Source organism: Enhydra lutris, unplaced genomic scaffold (genome assembly GCF_002288905.1).
Source record: "Enhydra lutris kenyoni isolate GAN:26980312 unplaced genomic scaffold, ASM228890v2 scaffoldscaffold18, whole genome shotgun sequence".
Classification (NCBI taxonomy): domain Eukaryota; kingdom Metazoa; phylum Chordata; class Mammalia; order Carnivora; family Mustelidae; genus Enhydra; species Enhydra lutris.
The window spans coordinates 9,809,873-9,834,969 of record NW_019154102.1 but is presented as its reverse complement, the minus strand read 5'-3'; the positions used below and the strand labels follow the sequence as shown (position 1 = coordinate 9,834,969).

The 25,097-nt window shown below is 36.9% G+C and overlaps 1 protein-coding gene across 2 annotated transcripts in view; it reads right to left on the bottom strand.

The window, feature by feature from the left end:
• Positions 1-25,097, bottom strand: part of LOC111148118 (vaccinia related kinase 2) — a 114,921-nt gene that overhangs the window by 1,783 nt on the left and 88,041 nt on the right. Inside the window, exons 9-13 of one of the 2 annotated variants that reach the window (XM_022504535.1) lie at positions 24,920-25,040; positions 22,519-22,577; positions 18,374-18,540; positions 13,070-13,231; positions 36-315 (exon numbers count right to left, since the gene is read on the bottom strand). In XM_022504535.1, coding sequence (XP_022360243.1) covers positions 241-315; positions 13,070-13,231; positions 18,374-18,540; positions 22,519-22,577; positions 24,920-25,040 — 584 coding nt within the window. In that variant the 3' untranslated portion in view covers positions 36-240. Of the gene's footprint in view, positions 1-35; positions 316-13,069; positions 13,232-18,373; positions 18,541-22,518; positions 22,578-24,919; positions 25,041-25,097 lie in introns of those variants that run through there. The other variant, XM_022504534.1, reaches the window with a different exon arrangement.

The window sequence follows — 25,097 nt, the reverse complement described above, 5'->3', positions numbered from 1 at the left end:
AAAAAAAAAAAAAAAAAAAAAAAAAAAGACCCCTACCTCATTTTATACAAAAAGTGTAGACCTAGACCTAAATAAAATAGCTAGAATCTAAAAATTTTAGGAAAAAACAAAATCTTTGTGTCCTAGAGTTAGGTAAATAGTTGTCATATATTAAATTCAAAGGACATCATTTTAAAAAATTAAAAGACAAGTCACAGATTGGGAGAAAATTCTGCAAATCACTTATCTGATAAAGGACTTCTATCCAGAATATGTAAGGAAAACTTGAATAGGCGATTCTCTAAAAGTGTATGAAAAGATGCTCAGCATCACGGACTGTAAGAGAAATGCAAATCAAAACCAGAGTGAGAGATCATCTTACCTCTTTTAGGATGGCTGGTATCCAAAGAACAGAAAGTAACAAATGGTGAAAATCTCTGGAAACCTTTGTATACTCTTGGTAGAACTATAAAATGGTGCCGTCATTAAGAGAAACAATACAGAAAGTTCCTCAAAACATTAAAAGTCGGATTACCATATTCTGGGTATATATTCAAAAGAATTCAGTTTAGCTTCTTGCAGACATATCTGTACACCCATCATAGCGTTACAGTAGCCACGAGGGAGAAATAAATATCTATTGGCAGATGAATGGATAAATTAAGTGTGGTATAAACATAATGGAATATTATGCAACCTTAAAGGAAATCCTGCCACATGCTCCAATATGGATGAACCTTCAGGACGTTATGCAGAGCAAAATAAGCCAGTCACAAAGGGACATCTATAATTCCACTAATACAAAATATTTAAAGTAGTCAAAATAACAAAGTAAAAAGGTAGTTGCCAAAGTGTAGGGGAGTTGGTAGTTAGTGGGTCTAGAGTTTCAATTTTGCAAGATGTAAAGTTCTGGAGATCTGTTATACAGCAGTATGAATATACTTGGCACTACTAAACCTTACAGTTGAGGTAAGTTTCATGTGTGCAAAATTTACCACAATAAAAAATTTAAAAAGATTTAAAAATAAGACAGTGATTCCCAACATTTATCATGATATGGCACCCTTTACCCAATATACATGCCACATATTGGGTAAGGGAACAGGCTATTTCTAACCAGAGGAAACTGCCCCAGGGTAGATACTGTGACATATCTCTTTGAATGCTCCAGGAACAGACCAACCACTATGGACTAAACAGATACTGATACATGCAAGTTCCAGAAATTTCTTAAATGTTTTTTAACATCATTCCTATTGGCCAAAGCTCCGAGAATCAGTTTCCTGTTTTCAGCTTGTTGGAGATTGTTCTGTTTCTGCTTTACTTTAGTGTCCTGGCCTGCCCTCTCCTTGTACCATTTATCAAGTAACTTGGAAGAGAAGAAATTTATAAACAAGACAAAATATTTCAATCTTCATTTGATGTAGTACCATCATTTTTCACGATAGCTACCTTCTTGACCTCTAAACAACCATTCTTCAAAGAGCCTTTTTTACCCCACAAAAGTCACTTTAAGGATACAGAGTTTTAGAAATAAGTTACTTCTACATAAGGTATATAAAACAAAATAGATGTCTTAAAGACACTTTAGCTCTTCTACTTAGAAGAAGCTATTGAGAGTCAAATAACTAACTTTAAATTACTCTTTACTACCTGAGAGCCAATAAAGATACACTCACAATTTTCCTAAATTTCTGTCAACTTTAGAGGCACCTGGATGGCCCAGGGTAGAGCATGTGACTCTTGAACTCAGGGTCATGAGTTCAAGCCTCATGTGAGCATGTAGCCTACTTAAAAAAAAAAAAAAAAGTTTTGTCAGCTTTATAATGCTAAAGGCAAAATGTGCAAATAATTACTCCTGTGGACTCAAGCATTGTTCTTCTACAATGAAAAAGAGATAATGCCATCAAATTGTCTATTTTTAAAGGCTGAGGCCACTGGTAAGCTAACTTCAGTAGCATTTACATATAACTTAAATGTGGAAATGGATGACACCCCATCAAGGTAAGAAAAGAAATCAAGCTACTAAAATTTCAAGATAGAATTGTCTATTATGTAACCTACGTACCCAGTCTCTCTGTAAGCGACAACAACTAGTATCAAATGGGAAAGCACTCACCTAAGGATTTAACTACCAGTTGTCTTCAGCGCACTGAGTGATCTGCTTGGAAAAGAACCTGTGGCATGGGCTGTAAAAATGTTGCGAGCTGCCTGTTCTGTGAATAAAGACTGGAACACAGCCACGCTCATTTGTTTATGTATTGTCTATGGCTGCTTTTATATTGCAGTGGTGGAGTTTAATTGTTCTGACAAAGATTAGGCTGTAAACCTAAAATATTTACTATCTGGCTCTGTAAGAAAAAGTCTGATCTATGGCATAGTTTTTCAAACATTAGAAAAAGCATACAAATCATCTTGGGATCTTGTTAAAATGCAGATCTCATTCAGAAGGTCTGACATGAGTGAGACCTTAGAGTCTGTGTTTCTGAGAAGCTCCAGGTAACGCCAGTGCAGCTGGCTGGCTCAGCACACTTTCAGTAGCAGGGGTTTAAGGTATGCAGTGATCTACTCTGCTAGTATAGTGTTTCTCAACCTGTGACAGTTTTGTGCTATAGTGTATATACAGGACAGCTCCTTAACCCAGCTCTGTATGCCCATAGTGATGCTGCTGAGAAACCCTGAATTCTGAGCAAGTTACTAGCCTCAAATGCATATCAGAGTCTATTAGAGACAGGAAAAATACCAACACCCCTTTTAGTTCTGGCCATGAATAATGGGCATCTGACCTCCCCTCCTGCTGTGGAAGCCCATGAAATAAAGTATACAGTATAAGAGAGTTGGACAAAATATATGAAGCAACTTATCAGACACAGAAAATAAACAAGGCTGTGATTCTTGAAGCAAGGAAAACAACCCAGATCTTGGGCTACAATTTCAGATGGTATTTACCTTAGATCAGCCTCCAAAAGACCTAAACAGAAGTCAGGACATGACTCAAGTTGACCCACCAATAAATACCTCCCAGGACAAAAGTCAGTATTCTCTAAAAGAATACAGTAAAATGTAGAGTTTCAAGAACTGACTAGCATCCACAATATTCAGCTCATAATAAAACTTTACCACACAGGGAACAGGAAAATGTGAAAAGAAGAGAAATAGATGTGACCCAGATGGTAAAATTATCAAACAAGGACAATGAAACCTCTATGTAAATATGTTCAAGGACTTAAATGAAAAGTTAAACATAACTAGTGAACAGATTGGGAGACTCAGCAGAGAAATGAGAAATACAAAGTGCTTCTAGAATGGAAAAATACAGTACATGAAATTTAAAATCCACCAGTTAGGTTTAATAATCAGCTAGAGGCCAGGCAAAGGATCAGACTGAAGCACAGCAAGATAAAAGACTAAACTGAAAAAAAAGAGCCTCGGAAAAGGGCTGTGAGAAAAGGTAAAGAATTCTAACTTGCATGTATTTGGATCTCAGAAGGAGAAGAGGGATTAAGGGCATGAAACAATTCAGAGCTGAAACTTTTCCAGTTTGATGACAATTATCAACCCAGAGATTAAAAAAAAAAAAAAAAAAAAAAAAAACTCAATGAACCCAAAGCAGAATAAACATAAAGACAGCCATCTCCTATGGTGAGTGCTGTGAAGTGTGTAAACCTGGCGATTCACAGACCTGTACCCCTGGGGATAAAAATATATGTTTATAAAAAATAAAATTTAAAAATTAAAAAAAAAAAGCCATCTCTAGAAAACCAAAAATAATCAAATATTAAAAGCAGCCAGAAGAGACACATACAAGAATGTCAATGATAAGAGTAACTGTTAACTTATTAGAAAAAACAAGACAGGAAACAGCATCTTTAAGTTCAGAATGAAAAATCCCAAATCCAGTTAACCTTTCACAGTGAAGGTGAGGGGCATCTAATTCCAGACAAGACAGTAAGTACATTCAACTTAATTCCTTCTTCTAATTACTACTAAAATGTTTTAGACAAAAGCAACTAACAGAACTTTCTCCAAGTTGTAGAATAGAAGGCAGACTGGATAAGGGCCTTACTACACAAGGAAGGACACAGCCACTAGTCTCACTCCAACCCCCTTCCTTTTTATGCCTGTTTAACCCAGCCTGGGCTATAATGTGGTCTACAGTTTGAAACAGCATTATGCACAGACCAAAAAGGTCCAAGAAAAGCCTGCTATCTTTAAACAATGGATCAGCTAGAGGGCAAGTATACAGTTCAGAATACTTTTGACTATACCTGTTGTACTCTAGATGAATACCATGAGAAAATCTGTCCCCTTCCCACTTCCCACGAGGTGGTATGGAAAGTGGGGAGTAGAGTCCTGTCAATGTATCGCCACCCTCTGCTAACCAGGGAGCACACGTACCTCTCCCCACTGAGGAGACTAAAGCAGAGCCTTGTCAGCAAGACCATCCCCACACTAACAAAGCAGTATCCTCTCCCACTGGGGTTATTTATGAGACAGAGCCCTGTCAGCCACTTCCAGCCTGAACAACTGAGGTGGTACTTCTCCCTCCCTGACAGATGCTGCGGAGACTCAAGGGTCTCCTACTGACCCATCATTGCCATGCATTAAGAAAAAGCAATACCCCACACCCTTCTAAGTAGAAAGCCCTGTTCTAGGCAATTAACAGACTACAAAAGAGATAACTAGTTAAGCTATAGAAAAAAACTGGCCCCAGAAACCAATGGGATCTAACTGATATTTATAGAGAACTCCTCCTCAAAACAGAAGAATGCATGTTCTTTTCAATTGCCATTGGAACATTCAGCAAGACAGATCATACCCTGGGTCATAAAATAAACCTTAACAATTTAAAAAGTATAGAAAGTGTATTTTCAGATAATATAAATTAGAAATCAGTAACAAAGAAAATGGGAAAAAAATCTTCAAACACTTAGCCAGGGTATCGAAAGAAGTCTCATGAAAAAGTACAAAATTATACAAAAAATATAATACGTGAGGATTTATGGGATATAGTTAAATCAGGACTTAACAGGACATTTAAAGCATTAAATACTACATTAGGAAAAAATGAAAGGGTTAAAAACAAACTAGAGAAAGAAGGGAAAATAAAGAATCAAGCTGAAAAAATAGGAAAATCTCCACAAACACTTGAAAATTTAAAAACATTCTTTTGGGACACCTGGGTGGCTCAGCTGATTAAGTGTCCACCTTCGGCTCAGGTCATCCCAGGGTCCTGGGTCAAGCCCCACATCAGGCTCCCTTCAGTGGGGAGCCTGCTCCTCCTCCCTGTCCCTCTCCCAGCTTGCTCTCACTCTCTCAAATAAAATCTCAAAAAAATTAACATTTTTCTGAAAGGTCAGAGACCCAAGATAAAAACATACTGAAGTAAATGAAAATATATCAAAATATATGAAATATATCTAACACAGTGCTAGAAATCTATAATATTAAATACCTAGAAAAAAAGAGGTCTCAATTCAATAATTAGACTTAAGTCTCCATCTCAAGAAACTAGAAAAAATAAATCTGTAGCGGAAAGAAGAGCAGAAATCAGTGAAACTGACAACAGAAAAAGAGAAAAAAGCTCATTCTTTAAAAAACACCAATAAAATTGAAAAACTCCCAATATCTAGAAAGAAGTACTTCTACAGATTCCACAGCCATTTACAGGATTTAAATAAGGGAATACTGTGAACATTTCTACACAAAAATATGACCGCTTAGATAAAATGGACCAATTCTTAGAAAACCACAAATAGGGACGCCTGGGTGGCTCAGTTGGTTAAGCAGCTGCCTTCGGCTCAGGTCATGATCCCAGCGTCCTGGGATCCAGTCCCACATCAGGCTCCTTGCTCATCAGGGAGCCTGCTTCTCCCTCTGCCTCTGCCTGCCATTCTGTCTGCCTGTGCTTGCTCTCTCTCTCTCCCTCTCTCTCTCTGACAAATAAATAAATAAAATCTTTAAAAAAAAAAAAAACCACAAATAATCAAAACTAATTCAAGATGAAATAGATTAGGGGTTAGTAAACTGTAGTCGACAGTCAAATCCAGTCTACCACCTGTTTTTGTAGAGTTACCAACTAGGAATGAATTTTACATATTTAAATGGTTGGAAAAATATTTTGTGGTTTTCAAACTTACATGCCATAAAATTTTGTTGGAACTCAGTGATACTCATTTGTTCATGTATTGTATGTGATGCTTTTGTGCTACAATGCACAGATGAATAGTTGTGACAGAGACCATGTGACCCTGTAAAAACCTAAATATTTAACTATCTGGCTTTTTGCAGAGAAGTTTGACCACTCTTAATATTGAATTCATAGTTAAAAAGGAAAAAAATCCTTAGGCCCAGATGATTTTACTGGAGAATTCTCAAACATTTTAAAAACAACACCCCCCCCCCAAAAATAAGAGCAGGAAAGAAAGAAAAAGAACAGCAATTCTACTCATTCTCTTCCAAAAAATAGGAAGTTGGCACTGCCATGATACCAAAACCAGACAAAGACCTAGAATAAAAAGAAAACTGTATACCAGTAGTTCTCATTATCAGATGTAAAAGTCCTCAACAAAATACTAGCAAATTAAATCCAGCAACATGTGAAAAGAATAATACACCATGACCTGGCGGGGAGGTGTATTCAGGGAGTCAAAGACTAGTTCAGTGTCTTGATTCAAACACTAATAAACGTCATCCACCGTGGCAACAGTATAAAGCTGAAAAATCATATGATTATATTATTAACTGATAGAGCAAACCATCTGATAAAATCAGTACCCATTCATGGTAACTTTAATACACTAGAAATGCAAGTGAGCTTTATAAACTTGATAAAGAACACCTACCAAAATCTATAGCTAACATACTAAATGGTGAAAGGTAAAAGAGTGGAAACTCACATGTTCAACACTACATGCACAATACTATGTACTTATTAAAAGGGATGAACTAAACTATGATATATGCAAAACTCAGATGGATCTTTAGAGCATTACAGTGAATGAAATAAAGCCCATCTCAACAAGTTATGTAGTTTATAATTTGATTTTTACAACATGCTGAAGATATCAAATACACTAATGCAGAACAAATCAGTGCTTTCCAGGGATTAGGATAAGGGGGAAGGTGCCCCTATAAAGCAACACACAGAAGTTTCTTTGTAAGGGAGTTTCTTTCTAGAACAGTTCTGTAGGGTAATTGTGGTGGTTACTCTATACATGTAGTAAAATTTCATAGGAACATACACACAAATGCATGTAAAAACTGATGACCAAATAAGGTAGTTAATAGTAATATGTTCTTGGTTTTGAAAATTATACTATGGTTATAGGATGGTCATTGGGGAAGCTGAGTGAAGGGTACATGGGAGTTCTCTGTTATTGTTGAAATTATGTTAAAATGTTAATAAATTCAGAAGTAAAATATAGTTCCCCCTCTCCCCACACCAAAAAAAAGTAAAGGTGAAATAAAGATAGTTTTAGATAAGAAGTGAGAGAATTAGTCTCCAGGAAACCTATAGTGCAATAAATGTTAATCAAACTTTTTTTTTTTTTTAAAAGATTCATGTTTTTATTTTAGAGGGAAAGTGAGAAAGAGCAGGAATGGGAGGAGGGTCAGAGAGGGAAACAAGCAGATTCCCCAGTGAGTGGGGAGTCTGACACATGGCTTGATCTCAGGACCCTGAGATCATGACCTGAGTTGAAACCAAGAATTGCCCACTTAACCGACTGAGCATCCTGGGTGCCCCTAAAGGAATTTTTCCAGGAGGAAGGGAAATGAACCAACTGTAAACTCAAATGGGGCATATTTAAGACTTTTTCTTCTTCCTTTAATTTGAAATAAAACTGATTTTTTAAAGCACCATAGTTAACTGCATTGTGGAATTAATTACATATTAATTTTATAAAAACGAAATGTATACAACGATAGCAACAAGGATAGGGGATAAATGGAAATGTGTTTTCACAAGGTTCTTATATTATATATGAAGTGGTATATTAGATCAAGGTAGATTGTAGTACCTAAGTTTAAGATGTATATTGTAATTTCTAGAGCTATGCTAATATAGTAGCCACTGACCACATATGACTTGAACACTTGGAATATGGCTAGTCTGAATTAAGGTGTGCTGTTAGTAAACACACCAGATTACGAAGACTTACTATGAAAAAAAGAATGTAAAATGTTTCAATTTTTATTACAATGTTTTGGATATTGGTTTAATTAGAGTATATTATTAAAGTAAACCTTACCTGTGTCTTTAAAATTACATATGTGGCTTACATTATATTTCTATTAGAGTGGTTTTAGAGCTGGGGTTTGCAGACTTCTCCTTTGAAAGGCAGAGAGTAAATATTTTAGGATTTTGGGGCAGACAGTCTGTGACACAGTTACTCAGCTTTGCCACTATAGCATGAAAGAAGCCGTAGACAATATGTAAGAGACTTAGCAAGTAAGTCTGGCTAGGTTGTAATATAACTATTTACAGAAGTAGGTGACTTGCTGAATTTGGCCCATAGGCCATAGCCTGCTGAGCTAAAGTACCCACTACAACAAAAACAAAAGCCCAGAAACCAAAAAAGAACCCCCAAAAGTATAGTTTAAAAATTGAAGAGATGAGAGACAAATTCTCCATTACCCCAAAAGAAAGCAGGAGGGAGGTAAAAAGTGATAAAGAATAAACAGGGCAAAAAGAAATAAAATAGATTGTAGATTTAACTCAACTACGATGATGATATTAAATGGATATGGATAGATTAAAAGGAAGTTTTGTGAGGTTGTACAAAAGAAAAGGACAAACTCTGTTAATTTACAAAAGTACTCACAGACACAAAGAAAACTCCACACTGGGCACAGAGCCCAACACAGGATTATGGATTGTGGATTAAGGATTATGGCCTTAATCCCATGAAGCCAGAACCACTACCTGAGCCAAAACCAAGAGTCAGGTGCTTAACCAACTGTGCCACCCAGGCGCCCCACTATACATTTTAGAAAAGGGATTTAAGTTCAGCTTTTATCTTAAGAAGCTTGAAAGAAGAGAGTACCTAAAGTAAGTAAAAGGAAGGAAATGATGAAGAATGGAAATTAGTGAAATAGAAAAAAAAAATCAACAGTAGATAAATCAACAAATCCAAAAACTGGTTCTTTGAAATGATCAATAAAAATGATAGGCATCTAGCCAGACTATCAAAAAAAGAAAAAGAAACTAAAAAGTTACCATTATCAAGAATGAAAGAAGGGATAATCAAAATGGATACTGAAGATGTTAAAAGGATAATAGTATCATGAACTACATAATGCTGAGAAATTTGACAACTTAGATGAAATGGACAAATTCCTTGAAAGATACATATTACCAAAATTGACACAAGAAGAAAAAATCTAATAATTTCATTATTCATAATTAAAAATTTTCTTAAAACAAAACTCTAGACTCAGATGATTTTACTAAATTCTATTAAACAATTATGAAAGACAAATCTTAGTAAAACACTTCCTGAAAATAGATACCTCCATCCGATACAATGACCTGAAAACAAAAGCACCCAAGGATATTATGAGGAAAGAAATTACAGATCAAGATCTCTCATTAATGTAGATATAAGAAAAACCCCTTAATGGAATAATAGCAAATCAAATTCAGTATGACAACACATTATGACTAAATGGGTTTTATCCAGAGACAAAAGGTTGATTTAATATTCAAAAACCAATGTAATTCCTTATACTAGTAAAGGAGAAAAATCATATGATCAGGAGATCCCAAAAAATTACTTAATATACATCCATGACTTAAATTTTGTTTTCTTTCAACAAACTACAATGAAATTTCCTCAGCCTGATAAAGGGCATTTAGGAAAAAACCTACAGCTAACATCATATTTAATGGTTAAAGAATGAATATTTTCCACCAAAGAACAGGAACAAAGCAAGAATGCCCACTCTTGTAGTATTAGAGGTCATGGCAGGTGTGATAAAGCATGAAAAAAAGATCTAAAAGGCATACATGTTAGAAAGGACGAAGTAAAACTCCCATTCACAAACATGATTGATGATGTAGAAAATTCTAAGAATCTATCAAAGAACTACTAGAATTAAAAAGTGAATTTAGAAAGATCCCAAGATTCAAGGTCAATATACAAAATTATATTTACAATAGAATTTAAAATATTTAGAGATAATTTTAATGGAAAACGTGTAAGATGTCTACACAAAAAAACTACAGAACACTGTTGAGAGAAATTAAAGATCTATATAAATGGAGAGGAGTATCCGTTTCATGCGTTCGAAGACTCCGGTGTGTTGCCCCTAAACTGATCTTTAGATTGAGTAGAGTCACAATCAAAATCCCATTGTGCTTTTTAGTGGGAATTGATAAACTGGTTCTTAAATTTTATGGAAAGGGACAGAACCTAAAATGGCCAGTGCATTCTTTTTTTTTTTTTTTTTTAAAGATTTTATTTATTTATTTGACAGAGATCACAAGTAGGCAGAGAGGCAGGCAGAGAGAGGTGGAGGCAGGCTCCCTGCTGAGCAGAGAGCCCGATGCAGGGCTCGATCCCAGGACCCTGGGACCATGACCTGAGCCCAAGGCAGAGGCTTTAACCCACTGAGCCACCCAGGTGCCCCTGGCCAGTGCATTCTTGAAAAAAAGTATTGAAGGACTTCTACTCATTTCAGAACTTGTGAAGCTGCAGTAATTGATGCAGTGTAGCTCTGGTATAAGGACAAAGAGATTGAGAGAAGAGGAAAGAGTCTAGAAACAGACCATTACTTATAATGTCAGGGGACTTTTGAAAAAGATTCCAGTGAAACTTAATTAGGAAAAGGAACCTCTTTTTACACATGGTGCTGAGACAGCTGGCTCTCTATAAAGTAAGAGAAGGAATCTTAACCCTTTACACCATACACCAGAATGATTTGACATGGCTCATAGACTCAAAATGAAAACTAAAACTACAAGCCTTTTTAAAAAGGTATAGTAACCTGTGACCCTAAGATAGGCAAAATTTTCTCAGGTTTCTTTACAGAAAAAAAAAAATGACAAATTGAACTTCAAAGAAAAATAACACAGTTTTTGCTCACTGAAGACACTGTTAAATAAACGATAGGCTACACACTAGTACATATCCATAGTATAGATGTGTAAAGAATACTTACAACTCAGTAATAAAGAGACAATCATCCACATAAAAATGGACCAAGACATTTCATGAAAGAAGATACAGGATGGGTAGAGAGCACATGAAAAAGTGCCCACAGATACTAATTATCAGGTACATGATAACTGGAATCAACAGAGATACTAATACATAAATGTTGGAATAGCTAAAATTAGAAAGACCAAAAGCAAATGTTGGGGAGGATCTGTGATTACTGGTGGGAGTATAAAATGGAAGTATTTGTCAACTTTTTATTAAGGTGAACATACATCTGCCCTATGAAATAGCAGTTCCACTTCTCAGGACAAACAAAATGTATCCATAGAAGGACTTGTGACACAAAGCTATTATTCATGGTGACTAGAGCCAGGGGCAGCCCAGTTATTAATGGGAGACTGGATATATGAATTATGATGTAGTTCTACAATGGAGTATTACTCAACAAGAAAAAGAAGAAATGACTAATATATGCAGCAATGTGGATGAACTTCAAAATACATGCTGAGGAGTGCCTGGGTGGCTCAGTGGGTCGGGGCCTCTGCCTTTGGCTCAGGTCGTGATCCCAGGGTCCTGGGATCGAGCCCTGCATCGGGCTCTCTGCTCAGCGGGAGGCCTGCCTCCCCCTCTCTCTCTGCCTGCCTCTCTGCCTACTTGTGAGCTCTGTCAAAAAAATAAATAAAATCCTAAAAAAAAAATACATGCTGAGTGAAAAAAGCCAGACACAAGAGTTTATACTGTGTGACTATATGGCATGTGACTTTCTAGAAGACAAACTAGCCTAGTAATGAAAATCAGAACAGTGGTTGTCTGAGAGAAAGGGTCTAACTGAGAAAGAGAACAAAGAGCTTTCTGGAATGATAAAATCTGTACACATGTATCATAATGCTATCCCAATTAAAATAAATCAATGTCTTTACTTAGAACCTGGGCATCAGTTTTTTTTTTATAGTCCCTCCCTACCTCCATACGTAATTGATTATGGCGGACAGTAACAGTTGAAAAAGAACACTCAAGAAATCTCAAAATTTTGTCACCAAGCAGTACTGTAATTTTATAAATGGGAACTATATCTGCAAAAGATTCTTACTAGTACTAAAGAGCATTCTCTGGATAAACATGCATGCTTGCTGGTTGGATAAGAAATGCCCAACTTGTATATGTCTAATTTTCGTCCTGGCTGCCAAGAAGTTCAGAGCCAAATTCAGTGTTCAGTTTAGTGATTAACATCCCCAGCTGCCTGATATACCAATCTGTGGGGCGGGGGTTGGGAAACGGAAGATGGGGGTATTAAACTATCCTGTTCCACATTTTAAACTACCTCAAATCATTTGGGGGAAAATGACGGTATATAAATGATAGAAAATGGTCATTTTGGAAAAAATTTCTCTTTCACTGAAGATATAAATACATTGTATGCTTCTTCTTGTCAAAAAAAGGTTAGCTCTGGAAGGACTTTTGCTATTGCTTGGATGAGTCCTCTGCTAAAGGTAGGTCACTACCTGACCAAATGATGGAATAACATTAAAAAATGCATCATTTTAAAATACAACCATATCAACAGGGAGACTCTTCACTTACCTTCGATTTTAAGGGTGAGACTGGAGGAACCCACGTAAGAGATGGAATATGTTAAGAGTCCCTAATGGATCATAGATGGCATAAAATATTTAAGTGCACTTCATTACATTCTTAGGCTAAAGAAAGAAATCAGATCTGTACGCAAATGTGTTCACTGTCGTTCTGTTTCTATAATGACTGGTGTCGGCTGCTTTGATTTTATCCACTGGATAGGATAGTTTTTTGCCCTTTCTCATTTAACAAAACCATACAACCTTGACCCTCAGGAGAAAATACAATTTCTTTACTCCCATAGCGCACATTCTAATGCAACATGAAGGAAAAAGAAACAACAAAAAGCCTCTCACCTGAGCTGTCTCACTGCTAAGCAATCCAGTCGGTGGCTCCACTTTTTGCACTTTTCTCCCTGTTAAGCAGGACTCAGCACTTCTCTCACTATGGATGTTTTTCTCTATTAACCTATTTTGCATCTGATTGACTTGCTTTGTTGCAGCCTTTCGAGAAACAACCTGTTGATAGAGAGTAATCATGTATAATGAAAACTTTTGACACTTGTTTAAAAAAAAAACAAAACGCATTCACATCCAGATTCTTGAAAATTCTAAACTTGCCAAGGTTTATAAAAAGGAAGAAATAGAGAGGAAACCAACAAATGGATGTTATGGAAAGAATACAGAAGTTGGCAAGATCCAGACCTTTCTCATCAATAGTACAAGACCAATTAAAATTAGTGGCACTGTTGCATGCTCTTTAGAAATTATCTTATTGAAAACGGCATTTTTACAGAAAACTGTCACATTCTCAAACTGCACATGAATTCATTATTAACCTTTGCTGGGAGTGGATCCAATACATCTTTTTAGTTTAAATTCTTATTAATTAGAATCTTAGTTCTCTATCATTGAAGTGAGCCTAATTAATGTGAACGTATAAAAGGAGCTTATGATGTTGCTTACTTTTCTTATACAGGTAATTTAACCTTTCAGCAGATGAGTCACAGTTCATGTCACCTAGTACTGTGAACCAGTATCAGAGGTTAAGTTCTACAACAAGCCTGCTGTCTCTGAGGTTTCTTTTTCACACCACGGTGTTTTCTGGGGGATGACTGACTCTCAATAACCTTGAAGTAGACATGGAAATAGAAGGGCAGATCCCACAATAGAGTTGGAAGATTGAAAGCCACAGTGAAGACCCTTATGTGAAGTATTTGCTCAGCAGCTTCGTGTTTACAGCAGCTGAAAGTGCCATCACCTTTTTTCATGGGTTAAATAGGGGGCAGAAGATAGGAACAGCACAAGGGGAAATAATGGAGTAGCCAGTGCCAAAACGGAGAATGAATTACATTTGCTGGGCAAGCAGAGCCTTAATTTGTAGTCTCTCGATTTTTAGCTTCTGTTGCCAAATGTGTTCACTCCTTCCCTTTAAAATATGCTGGTGTTTTGTGGCTAGGTCTAAGCTGTCACAACACCATTCTTTATTCACCCCTCCTCCTGGATTCCAGCTTCTCAAAGGAGAGCAAAGTCATTGCTTTTCAGTAACCTGACAATTGGAATTGTTCCCTCATCACTCAGGGTTTCTTTATTTTCACCACTTGACTCTCCCAAACTACTGGAGAAATTCGTGTGTGTAACCATCTTCTGAATCTCTCTCCCACTGAAGTCATCTTGGTGATAAATGCTCATCATACCACAGGGTGAAATAAAGGGTTTCCCAAGGCTGCTGTACACCATTCATCCTAATAAAAGACTAGCTTGCCGATCATCCTGAAAATGTGTCTCATGATATAAAGGATTAGTTGAGATACTAGTTGAGGTTTTTAAAGCCTCCTGGATGCTAGGCACTTTAGGTAGAACGGTTTTTGGCCTGGGAGCCTCTGATGTACAAACAAAATTTGATCTAATATAGTCAGTCCTCCGTGAGGCTTTCTGGAAGAGATGGTGCCTCCTGGATCTGCTGTCAGTTGGCCGGATGGTTAGGTTGTGCTGCCATAAGCACTTCTAGCTAATAAAGTGATATCCAGTTTATGAAAAATTTCTATTTCTAGGGAAACTTTTGAAACAGTAAGAGTGGAATGGGATGATTAAGTTTTACTCTCAGTTGTGAACAGAGGTAAAACTTCTCTCAAATACATAAAAGTAAGTACAGGAAACAGTCTGGGCATCTCACATAATCAAACAAAATGATACTGTCTAAATTTGGGTCATTTTCAAGAAAGTGGCTATTCAAATAAGGCATTTTTTATTTAATCTTCCACTGGCACTTCACGGTATTCTAAGAAATCAGGAATACTCTGGCCTCCTAAAATTCAGTAAGCCAACAATATGCACATAATTGAGAATTTATACTCTCCTTTTCTCACATAGAAATATGAAGACAAGCTTAACAGAATTATTTTGAGAAGGCTCAAGAAAGAATTGTGTAAATTTTTAAGTTCAATGCAAGGATTACTACAACCAATAATAATATATTCACCCCTGGGTTTGCTGTAGGAGCCTCAGATTCAGGGTAAATGAAAGGACAAACTTGCACTTGTCTGAAATGTAGGACAGCTTGAATGTTTCACTGTCCTACAGTTGCTCCTCTGTCTAGGTCGAGCATTTCGGAAGCATGGGTGGCTCATTATGCCCAGGTCTCTGTGCTGTTACAGTATGACTCGGGTATGCCAACACCGAGGGAGATATGATAAGCTGATCAAAGGGTCCACTACTGGCTCTTGAAGAAACAGCTTATTCAAGGGTTGAATGGGGGCCTTCAATAATGCTGGTTTTCCAGCCTGGCTTAGCATTCTCATCTGGGAATTCTAGAGCTTCAGCTCACCTCAATAAGCGTTCTTACTGAAATATGGTTTCCTTCAGTGAATTTTGGACATTAAATCCCAGTGGAAGGCATCAACAGACTGTGGTAGCCATGATGATAGATTCTTCTAATTTGACAGTGTTACCTTAGGAGCCGTCGGAGCTGCTAAAGAGTGATTTCAGCAACACAGACCATCATTTTGATTGAGGCAAATGCCCCAAAAGATTTGCTTTTGAGGAAAAAAATATCAGTGTCTCTCCTGTCTTGACAAAAATTCATTTCCAATTTAACTCTAGTAACAGTATTTGAGGACTTGTGCAAGGCAGCAGCTCAGTTTACAGGAACAGTTTATGATGCCTAGTAAAACCCAGTATTGGAAAAATACCTCATTTTTCTTTTGCAAAAACATGCTGTAAGTTTGCCAAGATTCTTATGGTGATGTGCTATTTTCTAATACCTAACCAAAACATATTTTTGTTAGGAACACTAAATTTAAAAGGCACAACCACTTATACTGAGGGTAATAACTTGGACAAAATTAAACATTTATGACTTTCTTTTGAATACTGAATGATATAAATATTTTGTTTATCTAACTGTGTATGTTTTCTGGCTCACTGACTTGTTTTTAAGTGTCTTTGTCCAAAAATTTTAAGTCCAGAATTCATTCAGTATTCTATTAAATAACTAGAGTACATTGTTTGAAGTAACAAGAAATGTTTTTAGTTACTAGTAAGGGGATTCTGTCTGTGATTAAAAAGAGAGAAATTTGGAGCCATGTGACTGGTGCTCATTCTGGACCTAAAATGATTTTTGTTATGAAAGTAGTCAATCGCAGAAACTATCTTATACTTCTATCATTCACGGGAACTGAGTACATAACAGTTTACACTGTCATATTTTGCTTTTAAACATTTTTGAGTTTGGTTTTTGCAACATTACAAAATCTGTAAACTTTAAAAATAAAAATTCAGATACTTTGGGTTTAGCCACGTGGTGAACCCATTTTTATGGCTAGTAAATATATTTGTGCACTTAAAATACTACAGAAGTTAAGTCATTATTCAATAAATATTGATCTGCTGTGGAATATACCCTCACTATACACTGGGGCTGGTCATACTGTTAGAAATTAACTAAGGTATTAAGAATGCACATTATTCTTTGTATTTTCTTTTTACTCATAATCAAAGTGCTCTAATCAAAAGGGAAGAATAAAATATTTTTGATTGAGGCTCATTGGAAAAATGCACATTGGAAAAATGTTTTATGTTCTATTATCTGCATATAAAAATGGTTTCACAACAAACATCCTTTGCTTTTGATGAAACTGAAAATTCTGGTGCATAATAATTAGAATTTTACATCAGAGAATATAACTATCAGTTTTTAAAATGGTTTCCTTTATATTTCAATTAAGTTTATGAAACTGAAAAACTACAAAAAAAGGAAAAAAAATCTACTTAAATTAGTGTAGATTAAGTGGTCACCATTATTGCAAGGGAAATACTATGTTAAGGAAATGGCTCTTTGTTTTGTTGCAAAAGTGATAAAAACACAAAAGTCAATAAAACTGTTAAAATAAGTCTCAGTAATTACCAAGATCAAAATCCACTGGCTTTTTATTAAACATGAACTTTTGTTCTGCCTTCTGCAATACGTAAATAGTGCTGACAATTGGTTTGTGAGGCATTTGCTACAATAAAATGTAATTGTATCATGAGAGAAAGGTGACAATCAGGAGATCATGAAAAAATTACATATTCTCACTGGTAGTTAATTAGCCATGCAAAACCTCCTCAAACAGATATTCTCTTCTATTAGGAATGATTACTATGCAGGCCTACAGATGTCAATACCACAGTCATTCAAATACTTCTTTCCCTACTAATTGAAGGTTGTAAAGCTCTGGTGCCAAGGTTTTGCTTCCAAAGAGCTAATTTATGACTAGAAGGATATTTTATGTCTTCAGTTGCAGCAGCTACAAAATTCAGCAAATCAGAACCATCTGTGCACTGATACTTGACTCACCATTCATCTCGCAGCCTATCAGTCACATTAGTTTGCATCCTGCATTCTTGGCTCGTGAACACTTGCGATGATCCAAAGTTCATAAGAAATATTAAAAACGAATGGCGTCCTGACCCTACCTTATTGTACACGCATCAGGAAACCCCACCACCACCACCCACATCTTTTGCATATGGACTGTATCAAGGAAGGACTGGACACTTGGATTCCCACCCAGTAAGGCCGCTCACAGCAGTCTCAAGTTGCCCCCGCCCTAAAAAATGTTAAGTCCTAATTCTTGTATATTGTTTCAAGTTCTATTTTTTTAAGTTGGTGTGAGCCAGTCAGTTGGAAAATTACAGAGTAAAGGATGAAAAGGTGTAACTTAAAAAAAATTGTAGATTGAAGTATCAGTACACACAAGTCATCTAGTTAAATTTAAGAGTATCACTATGATTGCCACCAAATTATGACCAAACTGGTAAGCAAAACCAGAGGGAAGTAACTAAAGAGATGTGAAGAAAAGCAGCAAATAAAGGTTCTCATGAGTAAAGTCAGATTAGCCTTTAATCTGACCTTGGTCATATCTCTGTGGCCTCAGTCACTGCTTGCTTTCTTTAACAGTACACTAAATCGGCTATGGATCCTCCTGTTTTTCTCTAGGAGACAATAGGTCAAAAGAACTTTCAACAAAATTTCTTGGAGTTGAGTGAGGATAACTAGAAATTACATATAATAAGCAAGAAACTGGGTTGTCAGACTCCTTTTGAGACCCCAAACAACTTCATTTGGTAGAAAAGCTTCAGAGAAGGTAATCCTAGGGTCCCAGGGACTAAATTACTTACTTTTTGATTGTTTGAGATATACACATTTGCACCCTCTCCTCTGGTGGAAAACTCCAGTGGTCCTAAAGGTATTCCACCTGGGTTCAGGATTTTCTTGAGCATTTGATAGTTTGGCTTTTCATCATATGCCAAATTATGAGCACATACCAAATATTCGGCTATTTCACCTGTGAAGTGTTAAATTTTTTTAAATGTTATTCATAATGGGCAAGAATTGTCAAGGTTCTAGTGTCCTCAAAACCTCTCTATTCTCTTACACATGCACACAACACACATCCTGAAGAAACTATGAGTGAACACTTTGGTGAAAAGCACTTTTCAAATGATACCCAAAAATGACTGAAATACAGTGACCTGGAGATGTGACAAGATGGGAGAAACTAGTAATTTTTTACATATCTTGGTTCGTATGTTTATTTTTCACTAATCAAAAGAAGCAAATTTTTAAGATTATAGTTAGTGATTTTGACTTACGGGGTGCAATTACTAAGAACTACATGAGTAATATGATAGATCAGGCATGCTTCATACTTCTTTTATGTTGAAGTTTTAAAAATTCAGCTACAAACAAGTGTCACTTATTATAAACCTCCTTACTTTGATGGAAAAAAAATATCACTGCAAATTTTAATTCAGGCTTTGATTTTGAGATAATACTAGTACATTTAGAAATGACCTTGAATTCTAGGTTTTTAGCCATGACTAATTTTAGAGTTCACCAGACCTCCCTCGAGCCCTCCATCCTTAGCCAGCCGGGTGCCTTCACTTGTGTCATCTTCCTAACGACAGAGCAGAAGGATGAGATATTGCTACTTTTTTCTTTCTAATGTAATCTCTTCCTTAGAACTACATAGCAATCCCCCCCCCCAAAAATATGAACGAACTTTTAAACACAAATAGAATTAGTGACCCAAATTTATAAACATTGCTGCCTTAAATGTAGTTTTGCATTTTTCAGGTGGAGATTCAATCTAAATTCAAGATGAAAGTATATGACGATACTGTATACTTCTTAAAATCTAGCATGTTTTCCTTTCTTGCAGAGATGTTTAGATACTCCACAAACTAGTTTTTATAAGCTTTCCCGTTCAAAAACTTATCACTCACACAGACATAAGTACCTCTTACTTTCTCACTAAGTTGCTATATCTCCGTGGCTGGGAAAATCTGGGAAGTTTTGTGCGTTGGCAGGAGTGACTTCCTAATCCTTCCCTTCCCCTCCGGGCCCATCTCCATTCAAAAGGGAACGGCAGACACTGGCTTTCACCCCCTATGGGGGAAAAATTCCAAAAGGAACAGTCACCATTCCTTCCTCTTACCAAAGTCAGAGTGACCATTTCATACCCATTACCCACAGCCATGTTCGAGGACCATAAGGCTACTGTGGCTAAAATGAGAACTCTTGGCTTCCAGGGTTTTTGTTTTTAGTTTCTTGGTTTTTGTTTGTTTTTCCTTTTCCTCTGGATACGGTAGCAATTATGTAACCTAACTTTCTTCCTTCTCTAATGTTGTAAGGTGTATCACGTTCTGTTATGTAACATTCGATCAACCACATCTCTGTTAACTAGTAAATGGTATGGCTTCATCACATTTGTAACTCCTGTTTCCAGAAGCCCATTGCAGGCATCTGATTCCTGAAGGGATGATCAAAAAGAAAAAAAAGATTACATTACATTTACTACCATTTTCATGTAAATATTCTGTTGTTCTTTGGCCCTTTTGAGATGGGTAAAACCAAGTTTGGTATATGTTATCACAGTTCTTTTAACCAAAATATCCCCAATGGAGAAGAGAGCTGAACATTGTGGGAGAATTTTCGCAGGTCATGGTTAGAAGACGATGCAAGATTCCTGGCGCTCTCCCAGCTGAAGACAGCTGTGCTGCCAAGTCTTCTTGGGTCTGGGGCTTGGAAAAATGAGGTGAGGTAGGGAAGGGAGAAAAAGAAAAGCCAATTCTTATAAATTCGTTATTATCAATCCAAAGCTTGGACTACTGTGATGTATTACTGCTTTAATGTTAGCCTTCCAAGATCTGGATTTATTATATTAAGTATACTTTTTAATTTACTGGCATATTTCTGGAGCTATAAAACAAAATGCTTTGAGTAGTATGAAATTATGATATTCTCGAATCATCTGCTTTTAAGCTAATGAAATACTAAGTATCATTACTATCACCTCAGGAGACAGAAACCTATGCAACTATTCCTATTACACGAGCTGGACATGCATATTGGAAACTTTTTGGTGGTTTTATTTCATCAACTGCCTTAGTAATAAACCTTTTTACACATTGGATTATCATGCTTGCAGTACCCACTCCTAAGTACAACCAAGAGATCTTCAGATAATACTAAAGTTTCAATGTTCTGTGCTTTAGAAATAGAAATCTGCATTTTATAAAATAATAGGATGGACCCAAATAAATGGTTGGTACTGAAAATGGAGAACCTGGCCTTCCTGTCATCTCTCGTTGTCGCTCAGATCTTCTTATCTCCAGTAATAGAAGGGTCCCAGAATATACACAGGCCCACAAGCATTTATCTTGTGCAACCCAGGGCATCAGGGCTTTCTTTTCTATTACTGAGCTGAACAGTTACCTTTTGTGCAGGAGGGGCAGAAAAGGTAAGGGAGATACACAGAGAAAACTTTCTTTGACATCTCTCATTTCTCCTTTTTGCTGTCCTATTGAGTAAAACATAAGCTGTATAACTTAGTCCAAATGCCAATAGGCATATTAGCCAAAAAGCAATACTGGCATTTGGACCAAGTTACTCAGTGCAGTTACAGAAACGAAAAGCTTTCTCATTCCCAACCCACCCCTCCACCCAAGGAGAACCCCCTCCTCTGTCAGAAGAGGGACTACAGAAGCTGGGAAGCTGGAGGCTCACACTGGGGCAAGCTCAGGACTTGGAGGATGGAGGTGGAAAAGCAGAACTGCTTTGTTCCTCTTTCGTTTCCCATGGAAATGAACATTTTGGTTTCTTGTCAAAGAAAGGCTATAAATGTAAGTTCAAGACGATTTAACTCTACATTTAAACTCTCAGATGGAAACTGATGCTATTTGACCTTATCTAGAGGGTCAGTGTACACATTCACTTTCATAAGTCAGCTAAAAGCTAACTTTGAGATTGCCCAATATAGAGAAAACGAGATTCATTCTGCTTATCTGTCTCTGAGAAAAAGTGAGCCTGACAGCAGAAGCTGCCTCTTTTCTATAAGACAATCAAACTCATTTATTAAATTGGTGAACAATGTGCCATGCATGCATATGCAAACGACAGGCACTTGTGAATTGACTTACTATTTTTACTGATAATACTGTCAATTAAAGAATTCCAAATCGATCCATACTAACTTGAAAGAGAAAACCATTTAATGAAACATACCTTCAAATCCCAAGGTTATATGACTTTGCCAATTCAAAATTTTTTTTGCTGGCTGTTCAGAGTACAACCCAGGTTTAAACAGCATTCAAGTGTTCAATGATTTGGTATTTTTAAATTACTGACCGAAAGTAGTCCTTCCTTAGATCAACTTTATCTCTTTCAACAATATACAAAGGGACAAAACCAGAATGTCAACTCTAAAGGCACTAGATACAGTTGACGATTAAACGGAGAAGTGAGTTGGGAGAAATCAGAGGGGGAGACAAACCATGAGAGACTGTGGACTCTGAGAAACAAACTGAGGGTTTTGGAGGGGCGGGGGGGGGGGGTTGGGTGAGCCTGGTGATGGGTATTAAGGAGGGCGCGTATTGCATGGAGCACTGGGTGTGGTACATAAACAATGAATTTTGGAACACTGAAAAGAAATAAAAGGGAAAAACAAAAACCCAAAAAACCTGTGTAGGATTCCTCTCTCCCTGCCTCTCTCCCACCCCAGGCCCCATGCCCAATGTAGTCAGCAAAGCCTAGAAGGCTGCCTAAATATTTTCTTGTAGCCTTCGTGTGTTCTAATGTCAAGAGAGGATCTAAACGTTCTCTTCTCAGGCAATTTATCTGTAACCCAGTGTACAGAGTTTCCTCCCACCCCCGTGGGAATGGGAGTGGGTGGATTAAGCAAAAACTGTAAAACAAGACTGACAAATGTAGAAATGTGGTGACCACTAAATCATATAGGAGAAGGTGGTAGAATTTGACTTACGGCAGCTGCTTCCGGAAGGAGCCCATTTAAGCACTGACTCAGGAAGCTCATCCAACAGACTAAAACAAAATAGAGTAAGATTCAATGAATTTGTTTACGATCCTGTGATTCACTGTCTTGATTAGAAAACAAAACTCAAGTTCTGTGTTGGTGGGTCACCTGTATTGTCATGCCTTTCTATATATATATATATATATATATATATTTTTTTTTTTTTTTTTTTTTTTTTTTTTTTTTTTTGACACACCTGGAAGGGGAAAGAGGGTAAGTGGAGGTGGGGGAGATCCTTCAATTCTCATTGACCAGTTTTATATCAATTAGCTAGAAACTGAATGTAGATTTATAGTATAAATGCTTTCATTCAAAGTCTGGACATGCAGAAATGTAGAAGCAGGGAAATCTATCATGATTTTTTTTTCTTAAAAACAAGAAAAAATACATAGGAAAATTGTATCAGGATTTTCAGGAGATTCTTCCTCAGGTACTTACCCTTGGGGAGGGGCAAATTATTTAATTATTTATGTATACTGTTCTCCATTGGGCAGAGTTTTATGCTATTCTATGATTCAATGGGTTAACAAGTAATATTCAAACCACAAAACAAACAAGAAAAGTCATTATTCTAATCCCTTCTAGTGCTTTAGATGAAACAAGCACAGTTCTATTAATTTGCCTCAGCCACCAGTATATAAACATGCAACTAAAATTATTGACAGGAGTGTCTGACTGACAAACTCAGGCACAGGCAAAATTGCAACAATAAATGCACTGATCTGGTGTTCACCCCATGTCAGGAAAATAAAGGGCATGAAGGAGATACGGTATCACAGCCATACACGCAAGCAGGCCCTTACGAGGAAATTCAGAGTGCACCTTCTTAGAAGTTGAATGACTTAACGATTATACATTATTTACTAGCCGAAGTTTAAAAATGTCTATAGTTTACCTTAATTATAAACTTCACTATATATTAGCTTTACTGCTTAAGAGATTTATATTAATCAAATCAAAATGAAGATATTAATGTAAGGGTGCCCAAAATATAAATGGAAGTTATGTCTATTAGCATTATATTTTATTATTTTGCATGATACCCTATTATCATATTTGAATATACACATGTAGGCATATTCTTTAGCTATCAACAATGAATGCATCTATATGTGTATATGGATAAAAGACTAAAACAAATCACAGTTGTCTTATTAAAAGAGAAAAATATATAAAATCATCAGAGTTAAAATGCAAGTCTTTAAATATAGCACATTATTCAAATCAGGTGAACTGAGGTGAAAAACTGGATACTGAGATTGTTTATATATGCCCATTACTGTGCTTTGACTTGACCCATATATTGAAAAATGTTGGTTAATACGGGCACATTAATCACTGCAGTAAATAACTGATTAGATGGTTCTAATATTGACTTATATAAATGTGTTCGTTTGGGGCAAGGGGCTGGGATGATCAAGATTCCAAACAGAGAAATACTTCATATACTATGCCAGTGTTTACAAATGTAAACTGTACTACTCCGCATCTGCAGGCTAGGCCCTCTGTGTTAAGAACTGAGAGCACACTGAATTTGAAGACTGCTTTCTATGGATCAGCTCCCCCTTTTGTAAATTTCTGTTGTGACTCACCTTACTTCAAACACAGCTGCCTTTTCCAATCGCAGTATTGTATCTGCAGACAACTACTGTTGAGCATATCTTAGCATATAATGAAAACTGGCTATTCTGGGCTGCCTGCGATTGCTTTCCTGTAGGCCTTATCAGTGAGAAATTAGCAAAATAGTAACATAATCTGTTCTCAGTCTGACCTAGTTCTCATGCATGCTAACAGATTCTAGGTGATAAAAATTGAATGTGGAATATTAAAAGCGTTTATGTGGCTGCAACATTATCTCTAATAGGAACACCTCCTATAAAAGTTTTGTTTCTTCCTTAAGAAACAAAACACACTCCCTCCAAGACACAGAATAAAAGGGTAAGTTGCTCTCACTTGAAAAATATAAGCCCTCTCTGTCCCGCCTCACTGTAGCTTTCCACAGTTAATACCAATCATACCCAACGCAGACTACCTCCATGTACTTGTACAACGCTGATTTGAAACGACTCTTCCTTGAAAACGCCACCACCCAGAATTTAGCTCTGGAAAACACCGCGTAAAAGAACAAACACTTCACTTGACATTCCACGTCACAGTGCGCGTGCAGGTGACCCCACAGGTGCTACCGTAACTGATATGAAGTTGGTCAGGTGTTTGGTCTTTAAAAAAATGTTTTTCAGATTTCAGAAATTTGCTTTGATTATCATACTGGGCCAATGGCTAGTAATGCCCTTGAATGTGTCCCTTCTGAGCCCCTGCCCTCGGGGCTGGAATACCTGCAAATGCGTACTTTGTTTTAGCAGTTTGCACGGCCGCAGGGTCCCGCAGGCTCCGCTCCCAGGGCAGCCCCCCACAGGACCAGCGCAGCAGGCAGTAGCCGAGGGTCTCGAGGTCACTCCTTCTGGACAGGGCTGGAGGGGGAGGAAGCATGGAGAGAGAAACAGGAGGAACAAGCAAGTTTTGAGACC